Source organism: Salminus brasiliensis, chromosome 18, assembly GCF_030463535.1.
Source record: "Salminus brasiliensis chromosome 18, fSalBra1.hap2, whole genome shotgun sequence".
NCBI classification, from domain to species: Eukaryota; Metazoa; Chordata; class Actinopteri; order Characiformes; family Bryconidae; genus Salminus; species Salminus brasiliensis.
In genome coordinates this window covers 17,961,003-17,977,114 of record NC_132895.1, presented here as the reverse complement: position 1 = coordinate 17,977,114, position 16,112 = coordinate 17,961,003, and the positions used below count along the sequence as shown (strand labels likewise).

The following is a 16,112-nucleotide window of genomic DNA, read 5'->3' as shown; positions in this document are numbered from 1 at the left end:
GCTGTCAGTCAGAGGCGGTGTGTTTATTGGTCCTTGCCTACTCTTCTCTGGCCCTCACACAGCCATTACACATGCAGAGCGCCGCGTGGAGTGTCGGACGCATTGATCGCGTGCCAGCACTGGGCCGGCCGGCCTGCCGGCAGACTGAAAGCACTGATCGCTTTCCATGCAGCAGCCTCGCCTTCAAAGCAGCTCCCCATCAAAAGCCAAGCGTCGCGAGTGATTATGAGCTGTAATGATTACGACTTTGTTCTGTAAGGGGCGGCTCTGTTTAATTTGTGCAAACCCAGGGCTCGGAGTGGTGAAGCTTACATTAAAAGTTTGTGTCAGCCTTCTTGCTAAGCTATATGCATTTTAGTTGAGTGCAGCAGAAATAGCACTTGGACCAAGGAAGGTCTTTAGTTCCCAACCCTGGTCCTGACTTGCAAATTTAGAGTGTTTCCCCTGCTTTAACTTCAATTCAAGAAGTACTTGTTAGTTGAGTTAGGTGCGTAGTTGTCTCAGGTTTGTTCCTGCAGCAAATGGCAAGGTTTACTCTTAGTTTACTTTTTTTACCTTCATCTCTGGTCTTTCTACATGACCTACAACAAACAGTAACACCAGCCCACTCACACAGACATATACACTATACATAAAGGCTTTGTCCACTAAATTAGACAACTATTATACACAATGTATCGACTGGTGATACCACACGCTTTCTAAACTCGGGTAACATGGAACTACTGCTTGTGTACTACTACTATTTATGCCGTTGTCAGCTATCAGAGTGCAGTTTTGAGTGATGGCTGTCTCAGTACAGCTTTTGAACATGAATAAGTTTGATGATTATGTAAATGTAGTACTCAAAACCCCAAACTATCAATTTTCTTTGCTCCAACTCAACTTAAGGACATTGAAAAATGTGGAATGCCTGGAGTCTGTTTGAAGACTGGTTTAAAAACCACTGATTTTGATGAATGATTATTGTCTGCAGAACTGTTGTGATCTGAATTAGCAATAGGCCAGTGGCTACATCTGAACGGTTCTCAGGGTTAGCAGCCTATATAACTTTTTAACTATAACATAACTGATTCTGTGCTGGTTACATTTACACTTGTACACCACAGGAGGGTCACAGTGGCACAAACACAGCTACGCACGCACACACACACACACCATGGCTGTGACATAACTGCTCCCTTCTTACAGTCACTGTCATCCACTTGCACCCGTTAACAGAGCGTTTGGCGGTCTTCAGCATTCCTCATAAATATTCAGCACAGCCAACAGAAGGGCAGCTAACATGAAGTCCTTCCAGCATGGATGGAACACTAGTTTGTCTTGGCCAAAGCGCGCCATACAAAAGTTCAAAACATTAGTGTGACCCTCCCCGTCCGCTGCTGCATGCAAAACCAAATTCAACTATGTCCCACATCTGAAAACTTCAGAGCCTTGCCCTATAGCTTTCATTTTCCCTGATTAACTGGCCATGCTTCTAATATTACTGCATTATTTTAATGACAACTTTGTTCTGCACAGATACCATCAATAATGTAAATGTTTAGTTGTTATTTGCTTTTGAAAAAAAAAAAAAATTGCCAGACTTGCATGTTTCACGCTTTTTTTGGACTAGCTTGCCCAGAGAGGAAATCTTGTGTATCAATTTCTTTTTGTGTAATTTTCTAAATCTACCTTATAATCATCACAAATGGTGTGTTGTTAATCCGTTGATGATGTTCTGTTTGTATAGTCCAGCCTTTTCTGGTGTAAATATCTTTGAGCTTACCATACATTAGAATTAGGGTACAAATAGAATAGCTTGCATAATTTGCATAATTAACCCGACACTTATTTAAATGCTTGTCAGATAATATTAAATTTTTAGCCCACAGCTAGCAGGGAAAGCATCAAAACACACTGGGCAGGGATAATATGGCATGCTTTGGTGGGTGGGCACTCTCCAAAGAAACATTTCTGTCTCAGACGTAAGCCTAGGCCGCTGCCTCTCAGAGTCCACAGCATGTCCAGTGAAGACCTACACAGTATTGTGTTCAGACAGGTTAACATCTGTGTCTTAAAGTGAAAAGAGAAAGCAAAGGTCCAGCTTGGTTAACTTCACCAGTACTCCTAGCAGTACTTATTGTTGCTTAGGGCACCACATTATCAGGTTCATTGCAACCAGTATCCTTTCCAAAGATACAAAAGAGCATTTCTTTTCTTGAGTAAGCATGGCACTATATGGCCTGATGTATATATTAGGATGCACTTAAGATATGCCCACTCAGCACTCCGGCGTTCATTTACACATGCCTACCCTAACAAGTGTGTCTGAGTCACATACGCTTAGAGCTGCACTGAATAGTCCCCTAGGGCAACCACCATTGAATGTTAATTCCACTCCGCTGCTAGCAAGGAGATGTTCTTGATAAAGTATGATTGCATGAATGTGTGTGTGTGTGTGTCATAGGACTTTTTTTGCAGCCTATCGTCCAAGGCCCTGAGGGCTATCAGCCAACACTGCATTTCCTAGTGGCCCGCCACCTCCCCATCACACATTAGTAAAATGGACCATAACGCCTGCCTCTTTCACTTGCCTGTAATTAAGGAGTTGATTATTCAAATGAAGCAGTAGATGGGCCCCCTCAAGCATACTGATACCTAAACACGCATTCACTATGAAATGAAAGAATAGGCTCATCCCCAGCACACACGGAGCACAGTCTTTCACAAGGTTAATTGTAATGGAGTGATTCCGTATCAGACAGCACTATCTGTGGGTCCTGAGGCCTCTCTGGAGACACACGCACCATCCCCGGGCTCTCCTGAGGTTTCCCTTTTCTGTTTTCCTCTTGTAAATAGAAAGCCTTATCAATATTGTACCTTGTGCAGTTGCATTGCATTGGCTCTCTTGTCCAAAGAGATATGGTGGGAGATGGGGAATAATTGTCTTGCTCAATGAGTTTATGAAACACAATCTTTATACATAGCAAGCAAATGACATGAAACATGCAGGTGCAGAAAGGGATCCCTAATAGAAGCCTAGAGGCAGTAAAGTGGAGCACATAGCCTGTAGTTATGTGAACAGCAGGGCGGACTGCACTCCCACCATGCTCAGTCTTTCACTCTGGTCTTTAAGCTTTTCCTGAAATCGCTGTAGAATCCCAGGCAGGGAGAGGTGGCTGCGTGTAAATGGCGCTTTCTTTGAATTACAATCTGCAAGATTGTCCTGACATCCAATAGTAACCCAAGACATTGAGAAAGCCATTCTTTTGTAGGCAAGTTTACACCATTTCTGTACTTTTTACTGCATCTCGGCCACCTTCAAGCGGCAGGAAATGAGAGAGTGTGTGTCAACTGCTCTTAAAAAAATGACTGATCCTGCCTTTAAAGCATGCACTATATTCACCTCTCACAGGCATTATGAAAAAGAAAAAAGAAGCACTTGACAGCTTTACCTGCTTCACAGCAAAAAGAACAAAGGCAAAAGTCTATTGTTTACATTCCCCTGAATGTATTGAGACATACACACCACAGACATTCACATGTACATCATGATTACACAAAAGTATGTACATGGAGAAGGCACAAATCAGTCTGTGTCAACAGCTCCCCCTAGTGGCACACAACATAAGGGCGTTCACAAAATGACCACAGCACAATTACGCCTGATGTCATTTGTGTGACCTTGTGGCTGCACATCCCCCACTTAAATCGTATAGAATGTGAATTAATTCTAGGATGAAATGTACATTTCTTTAAAAGGGAAACAAAGGCAGCATATAGGATGACATCGCTTATATAGATGAAATCCACTTCAGAAAGGAATCATCCAGTGGAACACAAAGGAAAACTGTGCCATTTGTTAAGCTTATGAAGAATGCATTCACATTGTACCTGATACCCAAATAGTAAAAGCAATGATAGGTATACACATCCCACCAGCACATTAGACAAAAAAAAAAGGTTCAATAGTAGTGAGGAGATTTTCTTTATGTATTTCCTTTTGGAGGTGATATTTACTGTGAGACACATCCAAAGTATGGATCACATCTCAGCTTCAAACACACAGAGTTTTGGGAATCGATGAGAACTCTTCGCTGCACTGTTGTTTATTGACTCTGCAGATGAAGAAGCAGATTGTGTTCCTATGGAAGTGAAAGAAGAAGCCATTCTTGCCCAGTCTTCACCAATCATGATTAACTAGAAGTGAATAAAGAGAGGCAGTATGCCACATATCAAACAATATACTGTTTTCTATACTGATTCAAACAACTACACAGATAAATATTAATAATGCAATATGTGTGTGTTGCTGGGGGCGTCAATATACACACTTTAACAGATAGATGTGCAAGTTCTTGGTATAATTGAAACAGATGCAGAGCAGAACAGACACAGACCAATCAAAACAAGCCAAGTCAGGTTTTAAAACATTATTTTGCTGTAGTGGAGCTGTACTTTGCAAGCATAGGTTCATTCACTTTCAAAAAACAAACTCCATTTGATATTGTGATATTAGGACTATTGTAATATCACATTTCTTCAGTAGCGGTCAGCACTATGAATGTGTATACAACTATAAAAGCCACTGTTTTGCAGTTAAAAGTAAATGCCATTGCAATTCTTTCCTACCTCATCAAAGATGCTCATCAAACACCTCATCGTCTATGTTCTCTTTAGTCTCTTCTATGATGACTGAGGATAAAGACAAAGTAAAGGTATTTAACTGAGAAATTAAATATTAAAATTGCAACACTGACCAATATACTGAACAGCATTATTATGTACCAGTTTTACTGTATATCATATCAGTTATACATGCTAATGAAAAATGACCCATTGTCCCTCATTCCTGGACTAATATCTACCTCCACTCAGACTGGCAGTGTGTGAATGTGTGAGTGTGTGTTGTACCTGAGCACTCAGGGCTGGTGTTATGTCTGTTAGGAGGAGGAAAACTGAGAGAGCGGCTGAACTGTGGAATGGGGCTGTCAAGGCTGACGCTTTTTGTCCGTTTACGACACTCAATGGCCAAACGACTGCGGCAGTCTTTATGACAGCTAACTCCACACACTGAGGGAGAGAGAGAAGGAAAGAAAGGGGAAATAGGGAGGATAGAAATAAATATATATATACACTGTTGGTTGTTGGTAGCTCTATTCATAATAAAAACATATATTGTAATAATTAGCACAATAATAATTAGAACCATGACCAAATAGGTAGATGCATTTATAATCGTTTGTTTAATAAAAAAGAACAATGATTTATACCTTTGCATTTGTATCTTTGCTTGTTAAACCCCCAGATCTAAAAGGAGAAGCACATATTGGATCGGTTATGCAATCACAACACAATACAGTTTGATATTCCGGAGATGCTATGGGTTGTGAGTGCATCATTTTAAAAGGTCTGGCGTGTGTGTCTACAAACGTTTGTAGACACCTGCTTATCCAATGCTTAGAGCATTGCTGCGAGTTTCACTGCTCCACAGCCACTGCTTTGTATTCCATGAGCTCAGGCTCATGTACAGTATTGCTGCTGTAGTATCCCATTAGCGGTGCTTTTTTATAAAAAGTGTGGGTGCTAGTTGGAAGGAATTGTCTGGATACTTTTGGGTACACAGTGTATGATATTGAATGTGCTGCAAGTTCATTAATAAAATGCAGATATTTATTAATGAATTTTTTTTGCATTGCAGTGTACAGAACTGTACTGTTTATATTGCTAAAGTTGCTATATAACTAAAAAAAAAGTGCAAAGAAGAAACTCACATATAAACCATGAAATGCTAAATGCTCTAAGCAGTGGCTGATGTGTGGTTTGGGTGGCTGTTACAAGGAAGTGAAAGAATAGGAAGTGGTAAAGTGTCCACACCCTACTGCACCCTTCACCAGCTCTGAACACAACATCCTCCTTTCAGGTTCGCCCTCCACCTCCAGAACTAGTTCTTTTCTCCTTTTTGTAAACATATACTGAACAGTCTTGACATGATTCCAGCAGGCCAGAACAGAAAGGGGATTTAGTGCCTGTCTATAAGGTAATGTTAGAAAAACGCATATAAGCAACTACAGCTGTAACAAGGAGTATTACAGAAGTCTGTCAAGCATCAAATTAACAACTACGCTGTTTGGTTTTGAGCGGTTAACTTGCTGTAGTTTCAGCCTTAAACGTCTGAATCATGAATGGATGAAAAAGAAGACACAGTCTTTCACACCTCTCTGCGGGCGTCTGTGCATACTCACAATGCCTGAGCAATGCTGGCAGACTGTGGGCTTGATGCAGTTCATGGCCGCAAACGTGTGAACAAAGCCCATCTTACAGTTTAGCAAGGAGCTGGCTTTGTTGAAGTACTGAACCATCTCATCTCTGCTAATTCTGCCATCCCTTTGGGTGAAATAGAGAGCAAAAAATATTGGGAGAAAAGAGAAGCTGTGCTGTACGACATGTTAAAGACCAACAAATACATGTGTTACATGCCTTATACATGTAATGCGTTCTTTAGAATAATGGTACCAAAAATGTTATTTGGAGCAATGCAACAAAACAGACACATTTGAATCTATGGAGAATCTTTCAATATGCCTGAAGACTATCCCTGTAATGTAACCGTTCTGTCACATTTAGAACCATTTAGTAAGCTGGACTTTTAAAAGTGCAGCTAAACTCACTGGTTGTGGTCCAAGTCGTCAAACTTGCTGAGGTAGGGGAAGTTGTTCCGGATTGTCTCAAACTCCCCTTGGGAAATGTAGCCATCCCCATCCGTGTCAAAATTTGTAAACACAGACTGAAACATAAAGCATTGGTATGTCAGATATGATATATTGGATGCACTTTATATAATATTAATAAATTAGTCATGTGTGAATAACCTGCCTCCACCATCTTCTCAATGTGCTTGTTGATAATGACTGGATCAGCCTTGGGTTTGACTGAAGACGTCCACTGCTCTATTAAAGGAGACTGTGACTTGGAGCTGGATGTCTAACAAGCCCCCCCCAACAAACGAAAACAATAGAGTCAGTCAATATGGCGATAGAAAACATGGCACTGATGGATTTGTATAAATGAGAGCTGTCTGGAGTTTGAAAAAAGTAATTGCAGGGTAGTAGCGCAAGCTCCCAGCTGCAAGTCCATGTAAGTGGATTATGCAATCAAAATCAGTGCATTAATCTGTCAAAATTTGAGAGAAGTAGTTGTAATTGGAGGCCAACTTCTGTCATTCAGCTTTGATTGGTGCTTTGTGCAGAGCTGATGTCAGTGGGAGGGACTCACAGATAATCTCAGACTGCGTGGCTCCCTCTGCAGAGAGAGCTGATAGATTTCCTCTTCTGTGTGGTACTGGTCCAGAGACACCTAACGTCATTCAGACATTCAGACAACAAAGTTGACTAAAGAAGACAATGATGAAGACTGGTGTGTATTTTTATTATAGTAAGCGGCATGTGATTTAAATGTGTTATCATACTCGATAATGATCATAAGATTCTCTGTCTTTCCAACAGACTGCAATACAGTACAAGAAGCATGTACATCTTTTTTTTTCTTCGCACCAAAAAAGGCGCTGAAATGGAGAAATGTGAGGGGAAATAATTGTTGCCAAGTGGATTCATTGAATAATAGTCATTACGTTAATCAGTTATAGAAATAGTTATTTTTTGCAGCTTTACTGAATACTTGGACAGGTGTTGGGGTGTAATACTTGGTATTCAGTAGGGGTGTGAGAAATCAGATATATTGTGTATTGTGATATTATGTTTTGCAGTACTTATTCATTCTCAAAAATACAGTACTGACTTTAATAAATAGTTTTCATGTAAATATTGGTGGCAAACAGTGGTTCATTCAGTGTTGTGTTTAAACTCCAACCACCCACTGTTCTGATTGCATAAAAAATAAACATTTATAAACAGATTTTATGCATATGATGGTGCTTTATACCATGGCAGCTAAAATTTAATTTCTGAAAAATTGCAATATACAGCATTGTTTACAGAATCGCAATATATCATTATCATTATATATTATTATATTCTAAAGAGAGATGGAAAAATCAGTCAGATATGTGTTTAGGCAACATAGAGTGATTTTCAGCCAAAATATGCCAATATTTCTCTAATTAGCCAATCCTCAGAACTGATTACATCATTTTTGCAAGTTAAGGGTTACAGCAGCTCTGCATCAACAGGCCTCAAAGACGGATCAAAGACCACTAACCTGTCAAACCTTTCCAGAATACACAGCAGAGCTAGAAAACACCACTAACCACACAAAACAGCAAACAGTGCAGACCACATTAACCCCCAGCAGCAACAGTCGCAAAGCTAAAGAATCCCATCTAAAGTGAAGATTGTTTTAGCATTAGATCAGCAGCTCTTTTCAGTTGTATTTGCAGGGATAATAATCCAACCTCATAAATTAACATAGCATGCAACATAGAACCTAAGAGATGTCAGGACATACTGCTTATTTTGGGTGACACCTTTGTGAAGATGCACACATAAAAATATGAAACACATTTCATGATAAATGTGTATAGTGGAAATGTGTAACTATAGGTCAAATAGTCATATTTCGTATTTCAATATTTTGTAGTTTTCAAGATAAGTTACTAAATGAATGATCAGTTACAAAACCTCTATCCACAAGTGTTAAATATTTTTTTACTGGAATGCTGAAACACTACTTATTTAAAACATGAATTTGACAATTGAACAGTAAATTAGTAAATACCTGCCCCTACAGAATACACTAGATCATTGGCAAAAGCTTCTCGGTCACGGTGAAATGGAGCCGAGCTGGTGAACCCGGCTCTACAAAAAAGCCCGCCACATTCCCCCACCTGTTTGACCCCTGACTCACAATAAGCAGGTTGAGGAGGTCTGGGTTGGCATCGATGTCTGGTGGCGTGCCCTGGATCAGTGCCAGCTCCTGCAGAATGGTGTACAGCTGCTGGGTCTTGGTCAGGTTGACTTGGCTTTTCTCTGGGTCAGCCCAGTCAGACAGGGCCACGTGGACGGCGATCAGGTCCTTCAAGTGCACGCCCAGGATGGGAAAACGGAAGCCTGTGCACTCAGAGAAGCGTTGGCGGTAGCGGCTATAGTTCCCATACGATGTGACCAGCTCCACGAGTCCATCAAACATCTGATAAATCAGTTGAAATCAGTTATGTTTTGTGCTTCTGGTACATTTTACAACAGACGTCAAGTAAACAAGTTTTTGTAATGAGCAGTGATACTTAAAAAAAGGCTGTATAAAAAACAAAAATGAATATACATTAACAATTTATAGTGTTTGTCAGCAGTTTGTTAGATATTCTAGTCTAAAAAACAGCTTTAGGCTGCTTTGTCATACCTTCCTAAAGTTTGCTTTAATGATTAAAAAGAAACTGCTTTTCACATCTTCTTTACATTTTGTCCACAAACCATGTAATAGTGGTTGTGTGGTTCTTCTCCACACATTTCCCCATTATAGCCCCACGAGATCTTAATGGGTTTTAAACCTTGCCTCAAAGTGGGGAACTCGTTAGGGCTGCACAATATATTACTTGCTAATCATGGTCATAGAATCAGCCTTAGCAGTTCTGACATATTGTAGAAGCTTGCAATATGCAAATAGGACTAGGTTATGAATGTTTGATTGTGTGCTCAGAAATTGCAGAAATTGCAAATTGTGGATTTTCTGGCTGTTTGAATCAATCAAGGCATTCACATGATCTAACTGTCAAATTGTTAGATCAGTTTGGTCATAAAAGGTGGTATATCAAGGGTTCATGCTTCCAAAACTGTAATATATTCACCATATGGTCTTCTGTCCATATTGTGCAGCCCTGGACCTCAGTACAGTGTAAGGCACGCAAGCCCGGAAAGACACAAAAGAAGGTGTCAAGGGTGTGGCAGTATGAGACAGCAAGTGTGCAGAGGTAGGAGAGCAGCTCTCATTGTCTTGAAAAGGGGAGATAAGTTAAAATCTCCTGAATAGGCCTGCCATGGGAACCATGGCGTTTGCTGATCTGATGTCAGAGTACCTCTGTGAGGCTGATGTTGTTTTGGTAGATGGTACACAGTGGGAAAAAGAAATAACAGTCACTGAATATAGCAAGACCCTGTTCTTACTTCCCTTTGCGTCATATATAAAACCATTACCCATTGCAACAGATTGCAAATGATGCCTCTAACAGGGTTAATAATGGATTTACATCCATCTACTGCCATTTGCATGTGCCAAATACAGACATGGTGGGTGAAATTTTTGCTCTGCATGTTTGCATCAGAAGTGGATTTGTAAAGCAGTGAAACGACAGCCTTTACCTTCCGAGCATCGCTGCCAATAAGAGCCTGTGTGTCTTTGAGTCTGGAGATGGAGCTGTTACTCAGACCCCCCACCACTGCCATCAGTGTGTTAAAGTTCTGCAGCTCCAGCAGCTTCTAAACACACAAACACATGCAAACTCTCAGATAAACAGGAAGGTATATATCCACATACTGAATACTTTGTCAGGACAGTATGATTGAAAGCAGAAATGTTGTAGAAATAGGATATAAATTACAGTAATAAACGAAGGCAGAACAAGCCACAAATTGGCCAGCTGAGTGAAGAGTTTTCTAGAGAAAGGAAAGGAGTTTTAGTCTGAGGGCAGATTGACCTGGGCCACAGTGATAAAGTCGGTAATGACAGTAGCTCTCTGCTGGGCTGTGGGCTTACTGAGCACCATCATCTGAATCCACTGGGAAACGCTGTTAAAGAGGGTGATGAAGCGCTCCAGGATGGGGTTATCTACAGTGCCGCCGTGCATTACAAAACTGTGGTAGTCCTGGAACTGAGGGAAATAAGAGTTGTCGTTACACAGTGCATATATATAACTCATCCAGATGCTAATTTCTAAACAGATGCTATGTTTAAAAGCACAGGGATGCATTTCCTAAAGTAGCTGTTCAAACACAATTTTTCCCTTACCCCAAATGCAGCAGCTCAACCAAGCCATGTTTGGTGTCCAAAAAGTTAGTTTCTGTAGTTTGGCACTGGAGCTAATAATCACACATGCCATAACCTTTTCTTAACTGTTAAGTAATCTCAAATACTATAGCTTAAGTAGGTTCTAATGCTGTTATCTATGAATCCCCTCTATGAACATTGAAAATACTGCATAGCTGAAACAGTAGGAGCAGCCGCCATGAAGAAGAAATAAAGTGATTGGTTGAAAAGCATTCTAACCACGCTGATATTTGTGGTAAGAGCACTAATTCACACTAAAACTGTTTTACTCTGCTGACGCTTTGATAACAGTTGAAAAGGCTGAGCTGAACCCATATAGTCCATATAGGCAAGTGTGTTTACTGGGCTGCCATCTTTGCAATCAAGTTTCAATCACACAAGATCAGGCTCCCTCTATGACCGGGAGTAGACCGAAATGCTGTAAACTGAAGGTCAAAGCCATTGAGCTCAATAATTATTTAAACTAGTATGGTATGTTTTTTTAGTCATTCTTTTATTTTATCAAACCATTCATGTACATATGATGTTCCTTAGCCAAACAATGTGCTTTGAGGCAACTGATCATTTATGCTAATTTATGCATGCAGTTTGCACAGCCCTAATTGGCATGGCATTTACTTTCCATCCCATTACTTGTTAGCTACATGAAGAAAAAAAACACCAAATGTATTTGGAGTAATAAATGTGCACCATACCAATGGCTACATGAATGTCAGCCCTCCAGCACCAAGCCAACATCTTTGGTACCCACCAGAGATTAACTGAGAAACCCTCAGGTACCTGCAGTTAAGCCCTAATCCAATGGCTAAACACTGTTACACACTGGCAGCTTTAGCTGGCCCCTCACCAGGATTTTGCAGAAGGACTTATACTCCATGTAGGTGAGATGCTCTGCCAGGGTTGAGGCATCTAGGTGATCAAATAGCAGAGACATTTTGCTTTTCTTCTGGACAGTTGAAGTCAGCTGCCGTTTCCATTCATATGATGGGCTAGAAAGTGAATGAAGCTCTTTGTTACCAATGAATCATCACTGTCCTCTGAGTTTAGTTAAACACAATGTGTGTAAAAACAAATATGTAAAAAAATAGTTACAAATGTTTGCAGACACTTGCTTATCTGATGTTATGAAATCAAGGGTGTTAATAGAGAATTTGAATTTAAAAAAATACATATATTTTTACACTATATGTTTACACTGAGATTACACTAAAGCCCTAAGACCTTTTTCAAACCCTACAGTCCCTGGCATACATGGTCCATATGAACATGAATTGTCTCACAAACAGAAAATGTAGCTGTGCTGCAAAAGCAGAACCCTTGATCTGAGCAACGTACAGCGATTATGATATGCTCTTTATGTTACGCCTATCACCCGCGCTCAGTTTTTCCCTGTATCAGAAAGAGAGCAGTAAATGGAAGCGCATGGTTGTGTTTGTGTGACTGTACTGCACTCACACACTGTCTATGTCTATGAGGAGACTGCGCCTCACGTCCCCGTTCTGCTCTAGCAGCTCTTTCAGGCAGCGAATCTGCTCAGCCAGCTCCGGGTTCAGGTCAAACTCGGCCGGGAACTCACCCACCCAGTACCTGCAGGGGGAAAAGAGAGAGTGTGGAGCCTAGCAATGCATGAAATAGGTCTGAAGCGCTACACAGAAAAAATGAGTGCTTCGAGTTGTCTCACTTCAGCCATTTTCCGTGAGCTTGGACTATACACAGGTGGGTCAGAAACAACCTCCGCCTGCAAAATCCCTATTTACAGGTGGTACATCAAAGGATCTTAGTTTTGTTCAAAAACTCAAGCTGTATTTTACATAGAAAATGCCTTTAAAAAACATTCTGTACACCAACCAGACATATACAAATACATACATATACATATTCAGACCATACAAATGTAGTATCTAGGACTAAGATGTTAGCAGCTGATCTGTTAAGTCCTGTAAATTGTGAGGTGTGGCCTTCATGGATCACATCAATGAGCCTTGGTAGAGCACTTTTGGTAGCTACTGACCACCTCTTACCAGAAAAAAAAACGTGTGATGTTTTGATATGTACTGACCAGTGGTCTAGCCACAATTTAGTTCTTGTCAAAGTGGCTCAGATTCATATGCCTGCCTATTGTTCAAGCTTTTAAACCCATCACCTTCAAGAACTGACTGCTCACTGATTAAACGAACTAGGTACTGGATGGTAATTGCAAATACTCTGCTTCCTCATATACAAGTTTGGAAATAGGCGTAGTGCTAATATTCTAATCAGCACATGTGACTGACATCTCTCTGTACAAGTCTACCAGCCTGCCGTGTAACTCATTCAGAATTAAAAGCAAGAGCGCAAGCTGGGAAAAATGAGTGAAATAAGCTCTACATATTCGGCAGGTGGTGTTGTAGACCGAGCAATACCACCTGGAAGACTGGCCATGCCAGTTGGACGAACGGATGGGCGAACAACAGACAGGTAGAGAGATAGAGATGGATTAGACAGCTTGCCAGCTTTTGGTTATGTGGGTTGTATTAGACTTCATTTGCTGAATCTGACAAACAAACCACAGTGAGGCTGCTGGGACTGCTTACACAAGTTCTACCGAAAATTAGGGCTTCCAAGTTTATACTGAAAGGGAGAAAGTATTTTAAATAAATAAATAAAGTTAATGTTTTGGCACTGGAATGTTAGCAGTGCGTATGTTTTGTACATGTAATTTCTGCAAGATTGAACTAATTGGAAATAAATAGCTCCCCTTTGCTCTTGTTACCCAGCCTTAATAACTCCTTTTTTAATGTAAACTTACTTGATGAGATGACAAATCTGAGACTGGCGAGCAGCAGTGCAGTTTTCTTCTTGAGACCTGATGTGTTGTTATGGTAAATTTACATTTCATCAGGGCACTCCAGCTTAACACGTGTGGAAAATGGTTGTCATGTGACACTGTTTAGCAGTAAACTCTGCCGTAGACTTAGAATGGACAAAAATGAGATTGCAAGGTTAGTGTAACAGCATTGACATGCTGAGGAAGGATACTTGTGCAGGAGGTTTTTGGCCAGGTCAGTGGAAGACAGGTACCAGGGATGCATCATGAGGAACATCCTTATCAGAGAGGGATCCTTTAGCCCCCCTTCGTCATCTGAGAGAGAGAGAGAGAGAGAGAGAGAGAGAGAGAGAGAGAGAGAGAGAGAGAGAGAGAGAGAGAGAGAGAGAGAGAGAGAGAGAGAGAGAGAGAGAGAGAGAGAGAGAGAGAGAGAGAGAGAGAGAGAGAGAGAGAGAGAGAGAGAGAGAGAGAGAGAGAGAGAGAGAGATCCACAGGAAAATGCAATGAACTGACAAAAATATATATAATCCAAAACGTACACAGAAAATACTCTAATACAGTTTCTATACTTTGCAGTTTATACTGGAGGAGAGACAGGAGAGACAGTGAGAAAAGACAGAGAGAGGATGAAACGTGAGATTGGTGTAAATTACATTCAGTTAAAACTGCTCAGCCAGCTGTCTTACAAACCCGCCAGTTCCTGGCAAGACAACGGCTACAAACACAGAACCACATTCACACTGGCACAGAGCAGAGGGGATCCCTACCACTGAGAGACGAGAGATACCAAAAGGGAAAAAAAAGAGTGAGAAAGAAGGAGAGAATGTGTTTGTGTGTGTGTGTGTGTGAGAGAGAGAGAGTGAGTGACAAAAAGAAAAAAAAAAAAGAGTGAAAAAGAGGTGAAAGAAAGCGAGAGATAATGTGACACAGAAAGAGAGAAAGAGAGAGTGGAAGAAAGGGTGAGTGAGAAAGACATTGTGCGAGAGAAACAAGCAACACAGAAAGAGAGAGAGAAAAACAGAGGGAAAGAGATGGCAACAGAAAGAAAGAGAGAGAGAGGCGGGAAAGAGAGAGCTGGGCAGTACTGAGCTGCTTGATCAGTGAGCTTACACGAGAGCGAGTGGGACTACTGACCAAAGGCTTTGATGCAGGCCTCCACCAATTCATCCACGCTCGCTGACTGATCCGATGAAACGCTCGCCATCCTCCCTTCCATGCTCTGCCTCGCTCTCTCACTCCCTCTGCCCCCGTTTCCCCCACTCGATTTTCCACGCCTCGCTTTGATCCTTCTTTGTCACTCTGAAAATTCTATATAGCAAAAGCACTGGAGTCAAACATTAGAAATAAAAGAGAAGCCCTGATAAAATTATAGGAGCATAAACACCATCACTAGCTCTCCTGACAAAAAATAAATAAATTCTCACTCACGGGAAAAGTCTGTGATACACTTGACAGAATTCTATGCAAATATGTTGTAATCCACACAGCAAGATAATCATCCAAATGAGAGACTAATAGGTTTGAAGTACACTCACTTACCTTCAGAGTCTGACATCAATAGCGGAAAGATAAGTGTGATTATACTGGTGGGGAAAAAAAACAGCAAGTCCAAAATTTGGCTGTGAAGCAGTGAGAGAATGTTGTGTACTCTGAAAGTCACAGAAAGAGAAGCCCATTGTGGGCTGGGGTTCACCCTGACTACAGCTGTATTTTGCACTCAGTTTCCTGTCTGTTGTGAAATGTACAGCCATTGCATTTCCTGTTATTAACAGAAGGTTTCGACCTTTTTTCTCACGTTCTGAAAGACCTCGAAATAACCTGTGTTTCCCCTGCTGCTGTTGGGCTACAGTGAGGCAGGTTTCAGACAAAAGGGGTAGCATTATTGAGTAACGGTTGCCATTTTGGGACACCTTTTTTGCAAAAGCACTTATTGCACACAGTCACGTCCCTGACCAGCACTAACTCAGCTGATTTTGTCAGTTCAGAATCAGGTTGGGCTCATGTCTACTGATTGCGTACACCAACATGACTCCACAAATCAAATGCTAAGATAGTACACTGAAATGCAGTGCATCTAATTACATATTTTCCATGAGGAGACTACAGTAATTAGCGTATATTTGATGTCTAGAAAACAGAATTATTTAGTAGAATATGCTACTCATAGTTTCTTTCATAAGGGTCATTGTTTTTTACATTTGGTCAAAACTGAATAATGAATGGGCCAATAGAAATGCTCCAAAATTGGAATGCTGAAATCTTTTTACATTGACTTCCATTTTTCTTTGCCATTTTGGAAACCTTAGAGATTGACATTGTTGACATGGAT

The 16,112-nt window shown here is 40.8% G+C and overlaps 1 protein-coding gene across 2 annotated transcripts; it reads right to left on the bottom strand.

The window, feature by feature from the left end:
- Positions 1 to 2,942: 2,942 nt before the first annotated feature.
- Positions 2,943 to 15,467, bottom strand: rasgrp2 (RAS guanyl releasing protein 2 (calcium and DAG-regulated)). 2 transcript variants are annotated; one of them, XM_072662216.1, is made up of 18 exons: positions 15,323 to 15,467; positions 14,918 to 15,091; positions 13,996 to 14,098; positions 13,766 to 13,822; positions 12,433 to 12,564; positions 11,825 to 11,966; positions 10,628 to 10,801; positions 10,293 to 10,409; positions 8,845 to 9,126; positions 7,258 to 7,338; positions 6,859 to 6,966; positions 6,654 to 6,769; positions 6,228 to 6,369; positions 5,256 to 5,292; positions 4,897 to 5,055; positions 4,615 to 4,677; positions 4,317 to 4,358; positions 2,943 to 4,182 (listed from the first exon to the last, which is right to left on the bottom strand). In XM_072662216.1, exons 2-16 carry the CDS (start codon positions 14,997 to 14,999, stop codon positions 4,619 to 4,621), a joined length of 1,791 nt encoding a protein of 596 aa, XP_072518317.1. In that variant the 5' UTR covers positions 15,000 to 15,091; positions 15,323 to 15,467; the 3' UTR covers positions 2,943 to 4,182; positions 4,317 to 4,358; positions 4,615 to 4,618. The 2 variants fall into 2 exon arrangements, with proteins under 2 accessions (XP_072518317.1, XP_072518318.1); XM_072662217.1 differs by lacking the exon at positions 4,317 to 4,358.
- Positions 15,468 to 16,112: the final 645 nt, after the last annotated feature.